General features: G+C 36.7%; 2 protein-coding genes across 3 annotated transcripts in view; one reads left to right on the forward strand and one right to left on the reverse strand.

The window, feature by feature from the left end:
- Positions 1-69: 69 nt before the first annotated feature.
- Positions 70-21267, forward strand: part of IFT74 (intraflagellar transport 74) — a 37487-nt gene continuing 16289 nt past the window's right edge. The window contains exons 1-13 of one of the 2 annotated variants that reach the window (XM_054186801.1): positions 70-208; positions 992-1132; positions 1567-1702; positions 2533-2581; positions 3431-3529; positions 3695-3755; positions 4221-4280; positions 5334-5395; positions 16452-16590; positions 17587-17649; positions 18584-18727; positions 19381-19421; positions 20653-20732. In XM_054186801.1, the coding sequence (XP_054042776.1) occupies positions 1016-1132; positions 1567-1702; positions 2533-2581; positions 3431-3529; positions 3695-3755; positions 4221-4280; positions 5334-5395; positions 16452-16590; positions 17587-17649; positions 18584-18727; positions 19381-19421; positions 20653-20732 (1051 nt within the window). In that variant the 5' untranslated portion in view covers positions 70-208; positions 992-1015. Of the gene's footprint in view, positions 209-991; positions 1133-1565; positions 1703-2532; positions 2582-3430; positions 3530-3694; positions 3756-4220; positions 4281-5333; positions 5396-16451; positions 16591-17586; positions 17650-18583; positions 18728-19380; positions 19422-20652; positions 20733-21267 lie in introns of those variants that run through there. The other variant, XM_054186802.1, reaches the window with a different exon arrangement.
- LRRC19 (leucine rich repeat containing 19) lies at positions 5075-13267 on the reverse strand. Its single transcript, XM_054186805.1, has 4 exons — positions 13228-13267; positions 8573-9083; positions 8199-8408; positions 5075-7085 (listed from the first exon to the last, which is right to left on the reverse strand). The coding sequence occupies exons 2-4, from the start codon at positions 8916-8918 to the stop codon at positions 6760-6762; spliced, it is 882 nt and encodes a 293-aa protein (XP_054042780.1). The 5' UTR covers positions 8919-9083; positions 13228-13267; the 3' UTR covers positions 5075-6759.

The following is a 21267-nucleotide window of genomic DNA, read 5'->3' on the forward strand; positions in this document are numbered from 1 at the left end:
GGCCGGAGGGGCGGCGAGACTACAGCTCCCGGCAGGCACCGCGCCCCGGAGCGGGGGCAGAGCTGCCTCTCTTCTGCCGCGAGGCACGCTGGGAGATGTAGTCAGTCCCTCGGCGGCCGGAACGAGATTTCTGACTCTCGCGATGGCCGGGCGCTGGTGGTTGCTGTGATACCGGCTCCGTTGTCTGTGGAGGCTTTAATGGCTGCCGGTGAGAGGAAAAGGCTGCGCCACCCGGGAAGCGGGATCGACGCCTTCTTGCGGCTCCGCTGGGCTTGCCGGTTCTGTAGCTGGGGCCGCTGGTGCTGTGACCTCCGCGCCTGCCCGGCTCCAGAGGCCCTCAGCCTATCTGGGGGCGGGTGTTTATCTCCCTGGGGGAGCAAGGATACTTCTGCCCCGGGGGAGCAGGGGCGCTTCTGCTCGTTTGGGTCGTGGCCGACAGTTACGGCATCTCCTAGGGCCCACCTGGCAGCCTCAGCCATTGAAAGGCTGTCTCTGTGTGGCTCTACGGCTTGGAGGGGAGCTCCTCAGGGGGCTGGTGAAAGCGACCAGGGTTTGTCGGGTTAGCGCAGCCTGGGTTTGCGTTGGTGACTGGTGATGCTTGAAGGACTCTCCCCAGATAGACGAAATGGGAATTTACAACAGCAGTTCACTTCCAGGTTGTTTCATGAGAGACTTGAATTGTATGAGTGAATGCTGAAACAATAAATGCGACAAGAATTAGCAGTAATTACCTGTTTAACCATATAAACAGTACTAACTAAGTACTGAAGAGGGGCAGCTGTCTCACCTTACTGATGGAGCTTCTGTGTTCCTTTCTGAGCTCTTTTTCCTCTCTCGTACTGTGCTTTTTCAGTAGGGAAGTGCTTTACAAGTTTCTAAAAAAAGCTAAGCTCCTTTTAATAAGATGAAGAATTAAGCTTTAAAGAGTTGATCTGTGGTAGTTTTAAAGAACTTGTGCAAATTAAAGGACAATTTCTATTCCTCTTTCCAGGGCGAAGTTCAAAAGGGAGCAAATATGGCCAGCAGTCACAGACCTCCAATAGCTCGTCCTTCTTCAAGAGCAGGAATAGGGCTGACTGCAAGGCCTACCTCTTCATCAAGGACTCCATCAGCAACCAGAATAGGAACAGGGGTAAGTTAAAAAATTTGAACATGAGCTTCCATATATTTAGATTTCTATCAGGTTTTTTGAGTGATTTTTTTTTTAGTACCGTGACTGGAGTGATAGGTTCTCAGGAAGAATTTTAAGATTATAATTTTTTACAGAGTTTTATTTTCTAATTTTGACTGAAAGAGTCAAGGAGCTCTTGCATCAGGAGTTCACCTGGGAGACTGTAATAGCATTAATGTTGCAGAGAGAGGGAACAACGAACAGCTGCTTAAAGGTAATTTTTTGCCCTTCTGCAGCAGACATTTGACTGAAGCTTTGTTTACCTGAAGAGATGTAAATGCTAAAAGATTCTTCTAGGAACAGTATAGAGACAAACTTAAGTTTTTAATTGCTTTGGCAATTGCATAAATTCATAATTCAGAGTTGGGAGGTTTGTGTTTTGTTGTTTTTTATAGATTCCTCCTAGTACCTCAAGACCTGGTTCTCGTGGTGGTTCTTCGACTACCGGAGGAGTCTTATCATCTCAGATTAAAGTGGCAGACCGTCCAGTGACTCAGCAGGGATTAAGTGGAATGAAAACTGCAATAAAAGGTATTTTTGACTGAAAATAGCTATCAAAGTGTCTGCAAACGTTTTAAAGGAATATTTAGGTTTTTAAAGGAAAACTTCGTTGCTGTATAAATTGCAGAGTGAATAGCTATGATTAATAGGAGTAGAAGAAAGGAAAGGAAGATTAAAGCATGCCTCTTATTTTCTTTGCTCTTGGCAGTCAGTTGAAGACAAAGGCTGTTCTGTGCCTTAGCTGTATTTAAAAATCGTTCAAAAGAATAGAACAGGATAAATTGTGTCTTCTTCCGGCACCGCAGACTAATTAAAAGACTGTGTTATATAGTAACTATTCATATAGCTGAAAAGTAATCATAGAATCATAGAATTGTTAGCATTGGAAGGGACCTTAAAGATCATCTAGTTCCAACCCCCCTGCCATGGGCAGGGACACCTCCCACTAGACCAGGCTGCTCAAAGCCCCATCCAGCCTGGCCTTAAAAACTTCCAGGGATGGGGCTTCCACCACCTCTCTGGGCAACCTGTTCCAGTGTCTCACCACCCTCATGGGGAAGAACTTCTTCCTAACGTCCAGTCTGAATCAACCCATGTCTAGTTTCAATCCATTCCCTCTGGTCCTACCATTACCCGACATCCTAAAAATGTTTAATCTTCACAAGATTTTTAATGTTTATCTCCACAAGAGTCTAAAATGAATTTCTGCCTTCATTTGTTTTAATGAGGTAAAATCTATTTAAGAACACTGAGAAGGTGGCAGTTCTCTGCCTGCAAATTCTGCAGATTGTTGTAATAATTTACAGTTCATCAAAATCAGTTGTTTTCTGACAAAATGTCATCTTATTCTCCTTTGATAGGTCCTCAGAGACAGATAATGGATAAAACATATTACCTTGGACTACTGAGGTGTGTCTTAACAACACATTGAAACTGCAGAAGTTTTAATGCTCTGTTCCCTTTCTGACTTGAAGTTTGTTGTGCTTAACAATAGAGTGGGATAAGTGGTGTTTACTTACAATGAAATCTGTCCTGTTAAAAGAGTTAAGGCCATTTTGCATATAGTTTGTAGAAGGAAAGGAATGTTATGCTTATTTCCAAGTACAAGTATATTCCTTTGACATTTTGTTACTAGGTTTGCTAAGTGAAATGCACTCCCACAGCGTTAGTAGAAGGAGGGTCAGTGATTTTGAACTTCTACCTGTAACGCTTGATAGGTCTGATAGCTCCATTTGTAAGAAGTAGCATTACAAACTAAGCGCTTTTTAGTGTACATTTCAGGTGGTTTACTTGAATTATACATTGTGATAACACTGACAAAGGCAAGGCTTTGCAGAAACTGTATTGCATGAGCTACTTTGTCTGTTGATCATATTGCAGTATTGTATAATGAGTCCTAAAATATGTCATTTTAAATATGGACGTTACCCACATTCTGTGGAATGATACTGTGATTTTTTTCCTGTCCATTTGAGAATAATTCATATATGTTTCACCATTAGGGACAAAAAGCTAATTAAAACATTTTATTTCATATCCAGGTTTTCAAACAACTACTTGTGATTTTATCTAATAGAACCACTCTGCTTTTTTCCTCACTTATCCAGCTCTTCTTTGAAATACTGATTTGAAACACAGTGCAGTGTGAGAAAGAGAGACTGATTGTGTATCTCTTGTAGTAAAATAAAATTTCTGTTCTATCTATGTTTTCATTGTCCATTCAAATATTAATGATCCTTTTGGTTTATTTTTTTGCAGAAGCAAAACAAATGAACTCACAACAGAAATTAACAAGTTACAGGAAGAAGTAGAAATGTACAAGCAAGAGAAATCTGTCTATTTGTCATATGAAAAAAGGTGAGATGTATTGCAGCTAATGCAGTGCTAACTTTCTCAGTCACAAATCTAGTCTCAGGTATTGTTCAGGCTTCAAGGAACCATTACATAATTCTTTTTTCATTCTTCTGTTTTTACATGTACAAATCTTCCCATATTAAATTTGGCTTTTTGTTTTGTATTTAGGGCAGAGGCTTTAGCTGGTGAAATCAAAGACTTTCAAGGTCAGCTAGCAGACTACAACATGGTATGCTGCTGTCAGCTTTTGATACTGAGTGCTCTCCCTTCTCTCATTTACTTTGTACTGCTTTTGTTTTGCTTCAGCAACTTTTTTTATTGACATTCTCTGTAAAAATGTACTGGTTAATACTGCTTTTTTTCAGTTTTTGGAAAGGAAAAAGATGGAAACTAAGGAAAACAAAAAAAAAAGAAAGTGTACTATACATTAGGACCATCAGTTGCATATGGATTTAAGAAATTACTGCTGCATAGTATCTGTGGCTGTTGTACAGCTACATACAATGATGATTACTTCTGAAAACTGCATGTAATCTATTAAGATACCCAAAACATGCTTTTTCCATTTGTAATAACAGAAAATTACTGTGTTTTCATGAGCACTTTGTAAGTTGCTACTTACTTGTCTGATTTTCTTGTTTGTAATTAAAAAAAAAGGAGAACAGTAAGAGCTTGGAATTCTGTCTTATTTCAGGTTGTGGACATACTTAACACTAATACGGATATAGCAGAAGTGATTCGAGATTACAATATGGTAAGAATTAGGATATTTGCTACGTTGGAACAGTGAAAGTGGTGTGTGTTACATTCTTGGTGCTTCAAACATGTGACATATATAAAAAAACCACAGCACTAATTTAAAATTTACCCATTTTTCCACTTAAATTAACCATAATATTGGCAATGTGTTTGTAGTGAAACAGTTGTCTTAGGTGTTGCATTACCAGCCCCATGATAGTTTTCTGTGTTTTAAATTTGAGAAGGCTGTTATCCCAACCCAAATTATGAGTCTTATAAACATATTCTTTATTTGACTTGGAAGCATGGAACACTAATCTTATGAAAAGCAAATTCACTAGACTACATTGCCTTGTAAAGCTGCCTGGTTGTCTGGAAATTTAGTTCTCTTTTGTCTTCTGCCTTTTAAATGACTTCAGTGTAATAAATATTAGATAGGTCTCTGACATTGCCAATCACAAAATCAATGAACTTTGTTCTTCCTTCGCTTTCTCTATTTTCTAACACAGTTAGAGTGTTCTGCTAAGTATTAAGGCACGAATGGCATTAAGCATGTCCCATTTCCTATGGTCACTTTGTCCATAAGCAAAAGAAACTAGCTTTAGAAAAGGTTATTTTGGTAGCTTGAAAAACCACCTCGGTGTCTCTTGGTCAAAACAGCTTTTTTTTCCCCCTGTATTTAATTGAAGAACAAATTCAGAATGACTGTGTCATAAAGAAAATAATACTTTGCAAGTGTTACATTTTCATTATTTTCTGTAGACTTAAATAGTATTTTACTAAGTGTTCCAGTAAGTGAAGTGATTTGTTACAAACCTGATGGTGTTTCTTTTTCAAACATAAAGACGCCTTCTTACTTCCTTTGGTTTCCATTGAAGAGTGCAATTTTGGAAGGTCTTTCTTAATTTTCAACCGTGAAAAACCTCTGTAGCAGGTGACCTCTGCTGCTTCTTCCTCTACTGCATTTTAAGCAATTTTGTGGTCATTTAAAGGAAACTTTGAATTTGTGTATAAAATTTGTGTCTTTATTATTATATGTTATATTAAAATAGGTTTGGTTTTTTTTAAGTTAAAGGTTCAGAATGACCGAGATGCTCAGAGCGTGGATAAAATTTTCACAGAAAGACAAGCGTAAGTACATGAAGTGCTTGCTTCTTAAGTACTTGCTTCCCCGAAGTTGTTAAAATCATAACTGAACTTGGCAAAATCGAGGTGTTACCTAATTCAGAAGTTCCTTAACAGCGCAATGGATACCACAAGCGATAACTGAGCAATTTCAAGATGATACATCAGTGCCAGGCTGCAGCTGGAGTTTCCAGCCTTAAACTCTTCTGAGTAATCTGCTGTGGAAGTACTTGCCCTGTCATCCAGGAGCAGTGAGGTGTCAGTGGAGACTTCCTGTCTTCTGGCAACCTGCTGTCAAGGTCATGAGTTTTGGAGGTTGTGTTAAGGAGTGGCAAAGTGGGGAAAGCAAGCAGAAGTGGGAACTAGAACGGTGATTCTTGTATGGTGAGGATAAGGGTGTGTGGAGGGGAAGATGAGGACAGTGAGATGCTTGCAGTAAGAATTTGTAAGCCGTGAGAATGACTTGTGTAGTGATAGTTTGAGAGGGTGAGTTTCTGAGATGTTTAATTTAGGGACAGAAGATGTGCAGGAGAAAGAGATGTGATCCTGCTTGTTGCCAGTAAGGGCAATCTCAACGTTGAGATTTTATGTATAAATAAGCACTTTTAAATAACAATTTACCATTTAATAATAAGTCACTTTTAAATAATACCACAGTTTTCAACAACTCACAAATGTGTCTGTTCTACCCTTGAATGCATTTTTAAGTGTCAAAATATGAAGAGAAAAAACTTGATTCAGTAGCAAACTAAGGCATGAAGGCACTAGATATGCAGTAGTGATACTTTATCATTGTACTGTATGTAGAAATATTCAAGGGAATGGAGCATTTGGTCTTTCTTGCTCTGCTCATTCAGGTGAAAAAAACCCAAATGCTCTGTGTCTGTGTTGGTTTTGCTTAATAGACTACTGAGCTGTGACACCATTGATTTGGTGTCCATAGTCCCCAGTCCGCCTGTGGTCTGCTTCAACATTTTAGAGAAATTACTTTTCCTTTCTGGACTTCTTCGCATAGAAAGCATTAGTGATTATGCCAGCATCACAAGCTATTTTGCAAAGACTTGTTCATGTTAAGCAATATACAGTAAGCGCTCCTGCCCTGCCATGAATAACCAAATACGTTTTTATAAAAGGTGGATTATGAGTATTTTTTGCATGTCATGAAATATTTGCTGTGACAGTATGCAGCATGCACAGCACCACATTTTTTGGCTTCATGATTCATGCAGCAATACCTTGTTACGGATTTGACAAGATGAAAGGAGATGGACTGCTTATCTTCATTTTGTATTGTATATAAGTAGTGTAATACGGAAGTACAAATGTACTACAGTTTTGAAAAGTCAGATCATCATCCATTGTTTGAGACATTAACTCTCCTCAGTTACATAAGAATCTATGTATTTATCCTCAATAAATCCATCTTCCCCAGGAACAAATGCATGAATCTTCTCAAGTATCACTATGGGCTCTTCATTGTCTGTACCCGATACTGTAGGAGAAGAACTCATGTCAGCTGAGAACTCCTCTTCAAACATCTCCGAGTCATTTTCTTCCAGACGACGGTGACTGTAGCTGATCAAATAGTGATACCATGTTGGGCATTTTATAGCAGTAAAAATCAGGAGTGTAGTGCTAAGGACAAACCCTAGAACACCCGCTAGGAAGGTCCAACTTTTGCCAAGAGGTGGTAAATCTTTAAAACAGACAGGAAAAAAAAAGAAGAGTCACCTTCATGACGAATACCAGCAAGAATGATTTTTTTTTTTTTTTTTGGTAGTTAAACTTGAGAACTCACAAAATAAACAATGATAGGGGAATTACTGAGTGTCTCCAAAGCTTTAGTAAAATGTTATTGCTATGTTATTAGGGAGTCAGTAACATCACTCAGACCAAAAATGCATATATGTCTCCTATTTACTAGCAATATAAATCCACTATGCATATTTATAAAAAATAATATTTTCAAAGTTAGATAAAGTTATAGGGACATAGAAAAGATAAAATAATCATTTTTTTCAATATTTAAATTCCAAAATAGGCTTTTGGAAAAAAAAGAAAAAACAGCAATTGACTTCAAATTCTATTTCCCAGGCTTAAATTTCTGATGGTGATGATGTCTGCACCCTAAAACATTACATCTTCTGTTTGGTGTATCCTTTCAATTGTGTTTCTTTTATAATAAAAATTTCAGTAGCAAATGAAGTATGTGGCAGTGGTGGCTTTATGGAGATTGATATTTCTTCTGCTTTAGCCAGAAGCAAGAAGTAAAGCATTTCAATAGAGGAGAGTGGAGAAGAACATTAATTTACATGTAAGAAAAAAAATAATTGACATTACAGAGTGAGGATGGAATTAACATCAAAAGGTGAAGAAAAGTAAGGAGGCTATCACTGAAGTTTTTAAAGAGTATGACATGGGCGCATATGTGAGGGCACTGTGAGTTGAGGGCAGGAGTAAAATTAATTGGCTTATTCTTTCACATTTTAAGAAGCAGCTACGTCTAGAAAGCAGTTAGTTTGGAAGAAGTAATTGAATTTTTGTAAAGACACTTCCTTAGTTCTGTTAGGCAGAAATCTGGATCATTTGAGAATTCAAGTGTGATTTATCTATTTTGAACACTTACTCAGTAGAGCTTAACATTCATCATAATGTGTGTACAGTCTACCAAAACCTGGAAGTATACTGGTACCGTAGCCTTGGCTTTTATGGAAGAATTACAGTGTACTGGGAATACAAAACAGTATGAAACTATGGAACAGCAAATCAAACAGCTTGTAAGCAGTAAGGCAAAACATGAGTATATTACCTGCACGTGTTCTATTGTTTTCAGTGATGTTGTTTGGCATCTGAGTTGTTAGTAAGGCACTGCTTTTAACCTTAATGGCAGAAGTGGAAGTTACAGTGTTTTCTAAAGAAGCTTTTTCAATTTTGCAGTCATCTGGTTGGATAACTGCTGTCTTGATGGAGAGTTTTTCCATGATTTTTGGGAATGTACATGTAGCGTTGTCTTCATTTGCTGTGAATGTGAGCAGTGGAAAGGTTATGAGAGATTATTAATTGGCGCTGTAATTACTGCAAAATACAGATAAGTTGATGGTGGATATTATCCAGATCAGGAAAAAACAAGATAAGGCTGTTTGATGTAAACAAGCGTGAAATGCTGCTGTTACCAAAACTTACCCATTGTCACACTGGGGTCCTTTAGCCATATTTGTAAATCAAGGAGGTCACTGGAGCAGTTCCATGGGTTTCCAGCTAAACCGATTTCAATCAATTTAAAAGGTGATTTTATATGAAAAGATTTGAGAAGGTTATTCTGTAGATTTAAAACTGTCAGACTTTTTAGAGAGGTAAATACATCTGAATCTAGTTGAGTAATCATGTTATAGGATAGATTCAACACTGACAGTTGATTTAACCCTGCAAATGCTGCTTTATGAACTGTGCTAATATGATTGTTGCTGATATCCAGAATTAGAAGTTCTGTCAGATTGCAGAAACTGTTATTATGCAGTACAGTAATCATATTTTCATTCAGATAAAGTTCAGTGAGGTTAATAAAAGTTCGAAGAATCTCTTTGTCACTATGTTTTAAAGTGATTTTATTATTTTTGAGGCTTAATTTGGTAACATTTTGGAAAAGGCCAGTGGGGATATCAGAGAGGTTCTTTCCAGACTCCTCACAAGTGACCTGTTGAAAAAAAGAGAATGACAACAATTAAATACTGTGGGGAGGTCCAGTGATGAAGGTGTCTCAGTGATGAGTATTAAGGGCATGAAAAATCTTTCTTGTATTTTTTAATGCCAGCTTTAAAAGAAAAATTTTACTTCTCTTCATGTAATTTTATTTATCTTTTTAATATACTCATGGCCTGGTGATACAGGGGAATGAATCCTCCTAGTGTACACAGACCTGAAGTTCCAGATCGCTTAGTGCTTAATCACTGTCTGCAATGCAAGAATCTTTATGTGATGATCATGCAAAATATAACCAGTGTGGCATGCTATTTTGGAATTAGTAGGACTGTTTGTTTTAGAATTCTGTGTGAAGGTTGGCTGGGTAGAAAAAGGATTCCTTTCCCACATAATCTGCACAGAAGGTGTCATAGAGGAAGTGGATTCAAGGCTGAAAATTAATTAAAATATGCTTTTTCAAAGGTAATGTTTTGTTTTAAAAACAGCTGTGTTTAAAGCATCTTTGGAGCACACCTTCAACAAAACATTTTATATATATTTTTATTATTAATATAGCACTTTAATTAATTTTGGTTTTCTGGGTCAAAGTTTAGCATAACTCGGTTTTACCAGGTTTGAGAGTGTTTACTCTCAATACCTTGAAACATTTTTGTTTCCTGAAAACAGTAGATTTCTTTTTATGTATGTGTATGCATCACTGCAGACTATAGTTTAGTGTCAAGGTACTGGAACTGGCTTTAAAGGAGATTGTAACTACTGGAAACAGTTTGGTTTTGTTATGACTCTTCCTAAATAAGCAGCCTATGTTCAGCGTGTCTCTGCTGTGAGCAGGTTGAGTCTAGATGGTTTATTTAAAAACAAATGTAGATGAGTGCCTTTTCTACACCGTGTATATCCATTGTGTGTTTCTTTGTTCTTCATGTTTTTCCCAAAGATGAACAAGCAGTAGATACAGTACTGGACCTATAGGCAGTGAGTCAGAGCAAATAGTGCAATACCAGTTTTATCACTTGACTGTTAATCAAGGCTTCTTCCTTGTATTCCATTCCCCAATAAATACACAACCCATTAAATTTATCTCTGAAAAAAAACTTTAAAATTTCTTGTATACATTTGGACGTGACTTGAGCAAGTGCTAACTCAATAAATCTCTCTAACTTGAGCAGCAGTTGGCCTTGTCCAAATAACTGTTGCTTTTTAGGACTATTCCAAAAAGATAAATGAGGCACTCCTGTTGTCTGGAGAGAGATTTGACTGGGATATAAAACCATCTCAAATATGTTTCAGTGTTATTCACCCACTTAAAATGACTGCCAGCAGCTCATTGTCAGTTTTGCAGAAAACCACGCCATCTTATTTGTCTCTGTGTGCTTCTTTCTTCAGGAATTTTATGGTTGCAAGGTGGTTTTTCAAATGCCTTTAGCTTCCAGTGTATCTTTCAAAAATAAGGATAATTTACATACATGTAAAACTTACAGTTTGAGAAGTAGTGTTGCAGTCAGCAGTGACTGGATTCAAAAACAGTGTTCCAGCCCAGATCACAAGCCAAGAGTGTTTCATGTTTAGAGCCTAGCAAAAAACAACACTTTTGTATACCAGGACCAGAATACCAGTGTCTTCTGTAGTAGTAGTTTAACATATTAATGGATACAGTTATTTCAATGGTAATTTCATAAATTTTGTTCTACATAGGTACTACGAAATGTAAAATTAAGAGGAAAACCATAGGTTATCAGAATCAATGCATTCATCTTTCACTTAATTGACCCAAATTTAAAATCCAATAAGCAGACTATATCAACAAATAGAAAAGGACAAGTTAATAGACAACTATTTCATAAATCAATAAAACAAATTGACAGGGGTGTACTCAATAATATCCCTGTTAAAGCAATCGTGGGTACTGGAAGACTATCATAGGAGTAAACTGCAGAAAGTTTTCAGGCTTGCATGCTCTCCATAAATAATTTCTCTTGTTGACATAGACAAGAGGCAGAATACTGTACTAGATGGGTTTTTAGTTTATCCAGTCAGGTTTCTTTTATGTTCTTATGTAAGTTATAAAGCAGTTCTTGTGAAGTTTTAATTAGTAGATTGATATTCTAATCTCTTTATGATCCGTAATATGACATATATCATATGGCATAAACCTGGACCTCTGTATTATGAAGGTGTAGTTACTCTGATCTTTGGAACTAAATAAACATGGTTCAGTCTCTTGGATTGAACTGGAGTTCTTGTGCTGGAGTTTTTGTACAGATTCAAACCTTATTTTTTGAGGCTTAGCAAAGCTTTTCTGACAAATGATATTCACTGTGACATTAACTTCTCTCAGAGAAAGTGTCACTTATCCATCCCCTTTGAATCGGGCGTTATTTGCAACATATACTAATTTTGAACAGGAGTGTGAAACCATCACTGTTAGATGTTAAATCAGTCCCTGTTTATGCCAGATTTGAATTAAAATGTTATGTAAGAGGTAGATTATCCCTTCATTTTTCCACTTTTTCTTAAGCATCTCAAGAGAAAAGGTAGGGAGCTAAGGGAACCTCAGCGTCTCCTTCCCAGGTTTCTATTTTCCAGATCAAAAAAGACCCAAAAGATGAAGTGTAAGATACTTGTTTAAAGTGCCTGTTGTATCTTAAGCTGTAGAGAGTATTCACTGGATTTAACAGAAAAGAGTTGGGGAAATTACATAAGAAAGCTCAATTGCGTGAACAATGCTAGATATAGGCACCCAGTCAGATTTTAAACTCCATCAATCCGTAAAAAGAGTGCCAGCAGTCCTTTGCTGGTCAGTATGGGGTAGATGAGGTAACAGAACAAACTGGTCAAGTCTAATTGGTTTCTTCTGTACAGTTGTGTGTCTGAGGACTGACCTCGTTCACCTAGCTGAATCAGCCTGGAAACTTACTAACTTCTTGGGAAGAAAAAGAAGATAAATGCTGCTTATGCTGCTCTGATCCATTGTGCATTTCCAATGTCTAAATTTACATTAAATGCAAAAAGAGTTCATAAACCTTTTGGTTTGATATTATCAGTACAGGGGGTACTAGCAGCAGCAGCCACTGTGGTTCCATATTAGGTATTGTTCTTGTCAGTGATAGTACTGGTGGCCTGCATACTGTATGGAGGCAGTTTTTGTGTCGCTAGTGGAAAACGTGATGCATTTTAAGAATTTCCGGTAATAGACAATGTTAACAGTTGGGTCTCATGGCATACTTGGAATTTAAAGATATCTCTTCCAAGATGTTCAGAAACAGAGCACACCTTAACCAGGCAATCTAGAAACACAGATTAATAGTATGGTTGTAGTTTGCAGATTTCAAGAAAAATACTGTCTTTAATGGGGAAAATCTATTAAAATATTATTTTTCAAGTTATTATTTTAAAATATTATCTGTAAGTCAATCAATAACAGTCAAGCTGAAAATGAAAGTTAATTTAAAAGTTTTCCAAAACTTCAAGCAAAAAGTTAATATGTCAGAATGAAGGGGATGTGATTAACTTGAAAAAATCTTTTCCTGTCTAAAAATTCACTCTACATATGTCTAAGCCAAAAACATAGTTCCTATTTTTTACTTTAGTTTCTACTGAAAAGCTAGGGTTTTCATATAAATTTGATTTCCTGCATTGTGTGTGGGGCAACCCATATAATCAATGGAAGAACAGGAAAGCATCTATAATTTTAATTGCAGTTTAGCTATTTTTAAGAACTGCTGTTTAAAGTAATTGCTTTGGAAAGAAACTGAGCCTGGCAATACATTTGCAATACCTTGACATTTCCTTGTAATTAGAAGCATTTCCTTAAGAAGTTTTCCTCAGAGAACTTTTCAAGATTTTATTGTTTAACAGTAATGTAATTCCTATTATTTTTTTTTACATTTGTAAAGAAAAAGGAAGATTTGGGGAGGTGATGGAGTTTACATAATCAGGTCATCTGCTTTTCAGTGAAGAAACTGACTGTTCCCTGACTTTCTACTGAACTACAATTTACTTAACTACTTGGCACGCCCAAGGTTCATAGTAATTCCTGAACTTCTAATGTATCTCAAGATGTATTGGTTTGCAGTCTAGCAACAAAGTTACACTGATAAATCTTTGCCTACATTTTGAAAAAGATATGCCAAATGTCTTACCTTTCTGTTGCTTCTTAGAGGCAGCCTATGTTGTGTAGATTTTTCAATGCACTGACAAGAAATAACGTGGTGCAATAGCACTTTGTTTTTGTTCAACCTTTGTACCTGATGAATAAGCAGGCAGTGTGAAGAAAAAAAAAAAAAAACAAACCTAGAAAATCCTTAGCAAAAGATTGACTAGGTTGAGCAACTTCTTATAATCATCTTGGATTTAATTGGATCTGCAGCCAATAGGGAAGTCTAATAGTAGTATGCTCGAATGTCAAGTTCCAGGTCGCATAGGAAGCACTGAGTTAAAATGCCACTGGAAATTTACAAGCAAGTTGGGTTATAATCAATTAAAGACTTGCATTTTTTTATATGATCAGTCACCAAATGAAGAACATTTCAAGATATTTGCATACTAAAGATCTCTAGTAGTTAGTTAATCTGTGTTAAATTCTTGTGTTTTTGAAACATCAGTATCAGAGGGGCTGCGACGTGTAATATGTAAAGCTCATTGTTCACAAAGAATTATAAGCTCTTAAAGTCATCTGTTATATGGACTATATTTCAGGAAGAAATTCTAAAAACAAAATATACTTGCTCTGATTTGGGAGCATGTCTATATGCAGGTTGAAAGAGTGATTATATTGATACACAAACACTATGTCCAATAATTTTTTTTTCATTGGTGCTCATTCTCTAAGTCTCATTCTGTACAATGCATAGCATCAAGCTACAAGACAGTTCAGTCCCCTCTCATTCTCCATTCCTCTCAAATGTGTGGCTGTAGAAACCATTGTACTTCACTATTCCTCTTTGATGTTGTTGCCACTTTGATATTTTTTGCTTATTATCTCAAAACAATCTGCAACTTTTTCAAGCCTCATCCCCAATTCAGCTTCATCAACAGTGTTCAATTCACTTGTTGTAATGGATTGTCTTCCTGTGACAGTCATTGCCTCTTAGAAAAACACTGAGTTTAAACCTTCAATCAAAAGGTTTCTACCAGAGAAGAGGCATCACAGCTAAGTCAGACATTTCTAGTCTCAAGGAGATACTGGATCACCTTGAAATATTTAGCTAGGAAACATAAGAATATAAGAAAAAGAGTCTTGCCTCAGGTAGAGGGTCTACTCTCTAAGGTGTCCACGCATGCTTTACTTTGTTGGGGCTTGCAAAGTAGGCTTTTTTCTTACTCTGCCATCCATACTTGCAGTCTCAGGCATAGATGAGAAAAATCCAGTAGAGTTTGGAGACGCCACTGCCCTCAACGCTGGCAGCTGCTTCCACATGGTGTTTTGGAACACAGGAGAAATACAGCAAGCAGTATTTTTCTCTCCCTCCCTAAATGCCCCAGTGATCTCTAGGAAAAGGCACCCTGTTGGTACTTAAAGACAAGCTCCCTGTGATCAGTACTGACGGTCTCTCCAGCTAACTTACATCTAGTGTGGAGGTTTATTCTGGAAATCAGCAACCTTAACATTTTCTTGAATTCTTCATTGCAATTTCTCTGTCTTCATTCTGTCATGTCTTCAGTTGGGCTTGATTTGAGAGAAAATGTCACTGCTCAGACCTTGCAACAGCTTTCATAGGCCCAGGTTGAGGGATGAGGAGCCTCCAATAAAGAAGGAACATGAAAGCTCCCTGCCAACACCCAGTTCCATGCCTTCCAGAGGTTCTTGAATCAAACTACTTTCACAGCTTAAGAACATGCTTCACTTAAAAAATTACTCCTTTCCACTACCAAGCATAACATAATTATCTATTCACAAACCAGTGTATTTACAATGAGGGACTCATTCTTTGGACTGGACTTGAACAAACCATTTTTACTCTCAAGAGAGGGTACCATTTAATGTCATGTTACAACCATCCAGTATTTCTTAGGCCACCCTAGTCCCGGTGCACTCCAAATTTGCCACAGAAAGTGGCAAATCACTTTAATTTGTTTCTTCATCATCAGACTCCAAAGCATCTTTGCAGCTTGGGTTGCTAACCTGACAGAATTTCTGCTTAACATCCTCAGATTCCTGGAGATTACAGGTCTTTCTTGAAGCCAGTTGGAAGACTGGTTACATGTTTGAATCTCTTTTGGGAATTCCTTGGAAGTGGTGAAAACTATGGAGAAAGGCTGAGGGAGCTGGAATTGCTTGATCTCTAGAAGAGAAGGTTTAGTGGGTATCTTATCAAAGTAAATACCTGATGGGCAGGAGTAAAGAAAATGGAGCTGTTCTGTTCTCAGTGATGCCCAAGGGCAGGACAAGATACAATAGCCACAATGTGGTGAACAGGAAATTCCACTTAAATGTAAGAAACAACTCTGTTTACTGTAAGAATAGCCAAACATCAAAAGGTTTTCCGGACAAGTTGTGGAGGTCTCCATCCTTCAAGATACTCAAAACATGCCTGAACAAGACACTGACAACTCGCTCTAGGTCACTGTGCTTTAAGTAGTGGGGCTGGACTAGATGACCTTCAGCAGTCTATTCCAACACCGCTTTACTCTGCTTCTATGAAATTGTCATTATTCCCTTACCCTGAGATTATCCTTGTGCAGTTCCACTATTTTTCATCGTCTTTTAAGCCTGGGGGCATTCTTGGCTGCAATCATTGATCTCATAGTGTCAGTTACACAATTTAAAATTTTTGGCATCTTGCAACTCAAGAATAGTTCATGAAAAAATAGAAGAAAAATAAATCCTGAAGGAAGGTATACAGCTTATTTTGTCATCCTAAGTAGCAGAAGTCACTCCGGAAATAAGCAAACAGTTTAAACTGTCTTTCATGAACTGTGAAGGGAAGGTATCCTCCTCAGGGTGTCAGGAGTTTTTGTTAATTTCCATTATCTTTGGCTGTGTTCTCAAATTTTCTGACTCTAGCTTTTAGGAATTTAATAGAAATTACTGGACATTATATTCTTATTCCAGGAATTCACTGATTGAGAGCAACTGAGAAGGAGCAGTATATTTTTGCCAGTGGTGGGGACTATGCAAGTAGACAGAGTGGGAGTGTTGGAAAGTACTATGTGGGTACTTCTGCATTCAGTGGTGTGAACGTTTACATAGCTAATCCATCTCCAGGAAGATTAGATTCAAGTAGGTAACTCCTTTTTTTAAAATATGTGGAGTTTTTATGTTAAAGGATCATTTCAGTGAGGCTGAAGGAATACCAGAGTTTGAAATGGGTGCTTAAAATAAACATAATCTAGTAAAAGTAATAAAAATGTTCTATTTTTACAGCACAGAAAAGTTAATTCAAGCTGTAGAAGAAGATATTGAACGTGAAAAGGTTGTAGCAGATGACATAATAAAAGACATGTCGCAGGAAAATCAAGCTAAATATATGGAAATGAAGGCTGCAAATGAAAAACTCTCCCAGGTTGGTTTGTTTCATTGTACTCACTTAAAATGTTTCTCAATCTGGCTCCATTGGTTCCAGATACAATTTAAGTATCAAAGAGCTTGAGAGTGGAGTAATACAATTAAAAATTTTCCGATATCTTAATCAATTGTACAAGTGCATGAAAAATAAATGCAGGGATTGACTAAAACCAAATACACTGTCTTTTTGTATTTATTATTTTAAGAACAAGTGATGTTCATCATTTTCCTTTTAAATTTGGGGACTGACGTGCAGATTTTAAAAGCCACTCTAGTGCTTAGATGTTTCATCATGTGTAGAAAGCAAGCAAAAGGGAAAAAGAACCCCAGCAATTTTTTTTAATTCACTTGAGTAGAAAGTTTTCTTCCTGTGTACAAAAATGAATCTGACTGGGGTTTTTTTATTGTTCTTGTTGTACATCTGAATGTATCAGAAAAATGAACTGGGCTTTGTAAAATTTTTGTGACTTCACTAATCCTAATGTTAACAACAGCAAATTTCTAGGTTCTCTGGGATCATCTAGCTTCAGCTATACAGTCTTAGAAAGTTTCTCTGTGTAGTCTGTACAGAGAGATAGGCATCTTTTAAGGCCAGTGCTTCCCAACTGTTTTAGGATGAACTGCATCACTAGTCAGGGCCTACCTGTTTTCTTTCAAGACTATGAAGAAACTGTTGTGGCTAGTTCAGATTTCAGAATTTTATAAATTCTACTCTCAGTATGGATTTTCAGAAAAATAGTGGAAAAAGGGCAAACAGTTCTTTGGTTATAGCCCAACTGCAAATAACAGTGCTAAGAGTTTATTGGAAAAGTTGAATGCTAAAAGTAAGTGAATACTATATCTGAGTTACTTGGAGAAGCTGGACACAGTCTTGTCTTTTAGATTTTTAGTAAGGTGTTTTGCAGCGTTTTATGAAGACTAAGTTGTAGAACAAAAAAGTGGTTTCATCAAGTAGTGATTTTTATCTGAATTTTCCATTTTTTTTCCTCTTCAGGAATTGATCGTTCAACAGCAGGAATTGGATGCACTAAGTGTAAAGGAGGAGGCTCTAAGAGCTGTATGTATGATAACAAGTCATCTCTGTACCAGTCTTTGCTGAACTCTAGTGTAAAAAATAATACAATAGAAAAATACCTATAATCTTGCTCCTATAGGATCATGCCCTAGAATGGGAAGGCAAAGCTGCCTCTCTGTTTTCCATCAATAATTTCTAATTAGTTTTGGGTAAAAGTTGTTTTTGCTAGATGCCAAGTACAAAATTTTCATAGCAATAGTGAGGTTTCCTATATTTAGTTACTTTGTGGTTTCAAATGTTTTGTGTGATGTTTGGTTGACTTGGATTTACTCTCTGAAGATAAACATGAAATTATCATTCACATCCATCTTAAGGATTTGTGACACCTAATTTTCCAATGTGCTTCCAACGCAACACAGGATGTGTGAGAATGGTTTTCTTGTACCACATTCCATTTCAAAAGCAACTGGCATTTAAAGCACAAAGTGTTACCTGTTAAGACATTTTTTATCCCACATACATAAGTAAACACAAACTTGTAATACACTGTCATATTGCTAGACCAAGGAGAATTTTCTTGTATTGGGTCTTTCATAGATAAAAGGATCTGTGAGCTAAAATATAGTCATGTATGTTTTCAGAAAGTGTATTCTTCAAATACCATTAGACATTTTTTCAGTCCTTTTGAATATTGTATATTGTTTGTGACCCCTAGAAATGATGAAATAGTAAATCTACTCAGAAAATTGGCCTGAGGATGAACTCATAAAGCAAGAAGTAGCTCACTGGGATATTTAATTCCAAAAAATGGAATATTGAGTATATTGATTATGAAGTTTATACTGTCTCTGTACTGTTTGTGACAAATAAGCTTCACTTTTGATGTATAGGTAAGTGTTGCTTAACTAAAGCATAAGTTCTGCAATGCTGTCTTGCCATCTGAAAATAGCTAGCAGGTGTTTGCTCTTCCCAACAGGAAATAGCACACTCCCAGCTGAAACAGGAAGCTGTGCAGCTGTACGAAAAGCTCCATGAGCTCGAGGAACGTCGAGATCAAATGATTGCTGAGGATAAAAACATGGAGTCTCCACAGGAGGAAAGAGAGAGATTACTAAAGCAGGCAGGAACATAAAATATTATGAAGTAAAAGATTCTTTGAGTTAGTATTTTAAAGGGATGATAATATTTGAAAATACTTGTGTTTGGATCTTGCCTTTATTTGCTCTTTAAGCAGCATAAATCTTTTGAAGTGAAGAACAGTTAATAAATTGCATGGATGGGACGTTTTAGGTTCAGCCAAAACAAAATTGGCACAGTCAGCTTTTCAAATGGTTGACTTGTTCCAATTCATCATTCATGTTGGTGTGGGAAAACTGATCCTATTGAGCAATTCTATATCATAACTCCAAACAGTATCCCTGTGAGGTAGTAAGCAGATGTACAAATCCAGGAACAATTTAGTTAGTTGACAAAGGTCTTTGCTGTGTAATGTAGCTATCCATATATACTATATGGATTATTGGACTGAATGACACCGATAAGGATGTCTGATTTTAAATGCGTATTGAGAAAGGAGGAGAAGGTTTGGAAGACATAACACTTCTATCACTTCTCTTCAGTGAAGAGCTGTTGTTGGACAATATGACAGCAGTTTGTGATTTCATATGCTGAGTTTCTATTCCCTGTATATGGAATTAAGAAATCTTTTTTGATTTTCCTTTTTTCATTTGTAGATTTCATTTCATATGTTAAAGTTGTTACACTTTTTTATAGGTTAAAGACGATAGTCAAGAAATAGCAAGCATGGAAAGACAGTGAGTAATCTCATTATACTGTTGCTACAAATTACAATTGGACCCTAAAGACAGGTAGTTGAATTCTATCACGTATTTCTATGGGCTTTTAGAACATCACCACATTTCTGAGCCTCTGCTAGTGTTAACCTTCCACAGAGAACAGAATATATCCTTCTGTTTCAGCTAAACAGCTTTTATAGTGATGGGACATTTAGATCTGCGTAAGAAGGTACGTCTATCCTTATGAACATGCCTTGGGAATGTAAATTGGTAATAGCACTGACATAAACTTCTTTAAGGCTGAAGAAGACGTTCATCTATAAGAGCTACTGATCCGGGACATCTTTGAAGTTGAGCCTACATTACACTGCATCACATTTTGAAGAGTTAGTTTGTTATGTGTTCTTAAAACCCAAGAGTTACAAAGTTGCTTACAGAAAGTTCCATTCTAAAGAGAAACAGGGCATTGCTTCTTGATTCTTGGGTACTATACCTTTCTGAAGATCTGCCAGAAACTCTGGTAAATGTTATCGTAAATAGTAATGTATTGGGGTGGAGAGTTAAAACAGCACAATATTTTTGTGATTTTGAGCCATTTGATTTCTCTCTCTGTACAGAAGAATTGAGATAATTCCTGAAATTTCCTAGAAACAATTTTAAATTGTTTTAAGCAGTATTCCCGACTGTAGTAATTGGTTATTTTTTAATGCATTGTCACCTTTGATTGGATAGTAAGTTGCTTAACACAATTTTTCGAAAGAAACAGTAACAGAGAATTATATTTGAGAATTTACATAGAATTTTTTTGAGGTAATTTCGTTTCTTACTTCAATTGATTATGTAATCAGTGTTTTACTTGGCAATTTCTTAATAGATTTTAGTGAACACATACATAATCTTTAAGGAATAGTTCCTTGTTGCAGTTTACCAGTTTGTTGTACCTCTGCAAAGCTGTATAGCAACCAGTAGAGGGACCAGTTGAGTAAGTTAAGAACTACTCGTGACTCAACAAGAAAGGTTTTTAATCAAAAAGAACAGCAGTACTTATATTTAATACATATAGGGACTAAGGTGAAAGCTGCTTTACATAGACCTTTTATAATAACAGCAATCCTCCTGATTGCTTTCGGTTTTGATAAACTTAGGTTTGCTATTTTTATTCTTGCTTTTTCTCTCCTATTTTTGTCTGAAAAAAAATAAGTATTTTACAACACGTTTTTAACCTCGGATTTCATTATCTATTTGTCAGGCTGACAGAAGTAAAAGAAAAAATAAACCATTTTAAAAAGGTTATTCAACGGCTTGATATGGATCTGGAGAATCATCAAGGTAATATGACTAGAGTTGTTGCAGACTCTGCAGAGCTGCATCTGTTCCTATTGTAACACGTATTGTTATGGAAATTAGTTGCTTGAAGCTTTTAGGCTTCTGCAAACGTGCATTATTCACCATCAGAAGAAGGTTTTGTTTCTAGGGGTGCAGACTTCTCTTTTCAGATGAGAGAAATGGGGAGTAACCACCTTTAGTGGCACATTCATCAAGTAGTAAAACTACCATATAAAATAAAAGTACAGCTGTCTGGTTTTCTGTCGCAGTTTTATTTTTAGGACTGCTTGAGGAATAAAAGTTTCTCTTACTGGCAACATTAGAACCAGCTTAGTTTTAGAAAAGCTTTTACTTATTTTACCTTTTACATGATCTGATACACTGTCAGTGAATGTGGAATTGAGAATGTTTAATAATAGTGTGTAAAGCATGCAGAATTCAGTACTATTTTATCTGTCCTTGAAAATTCTTGAGTTGGTCTTTCTAAGAAGAGTTTGGGAGCTGCCTAGCAATGGCATTAGCTTAGAAACTTGCCTCC

This window comes from Rissa tridactyla, chromosome Z (assembly GCF_028500815.1).
Source record: "Rissa tridactyla isolate bRisTri1 chromosome Z, bRisTri1.patW.cur.20221130, whole genome shotgun sequence".
NCBI classification, from domain to species: Eukaryota; Metazoa; Chordata; class Aves; order Charadriiformes; family Laridae; genus Rissa; species Rissa tridactyla.

Excerpts from the sequence above, each read along its gene's own strand:
- LRRC19 (XM_054186805.1), bottom strand. The coding sequence starts at position 8,918 with ATGATTACTGTACTGCATAATAACAGTTTCTGCAATCTGACAGAACTT. Across the intron at positions 8,409-8,572 it reads GGACCCCAGTGTGACAATGG|CAAATGAAGACAACGCTACA; the intron begins GTAAGTTTTGGT and ends TCACATTCACAG. Across the intron at positions 7,086-8,198 it reads AAACAATAGAACACGTGCAG|ATTTACCACCTCTTGGCAAA; the intron begins GTAATATACTCA and ends TCTGTTTTAAAG.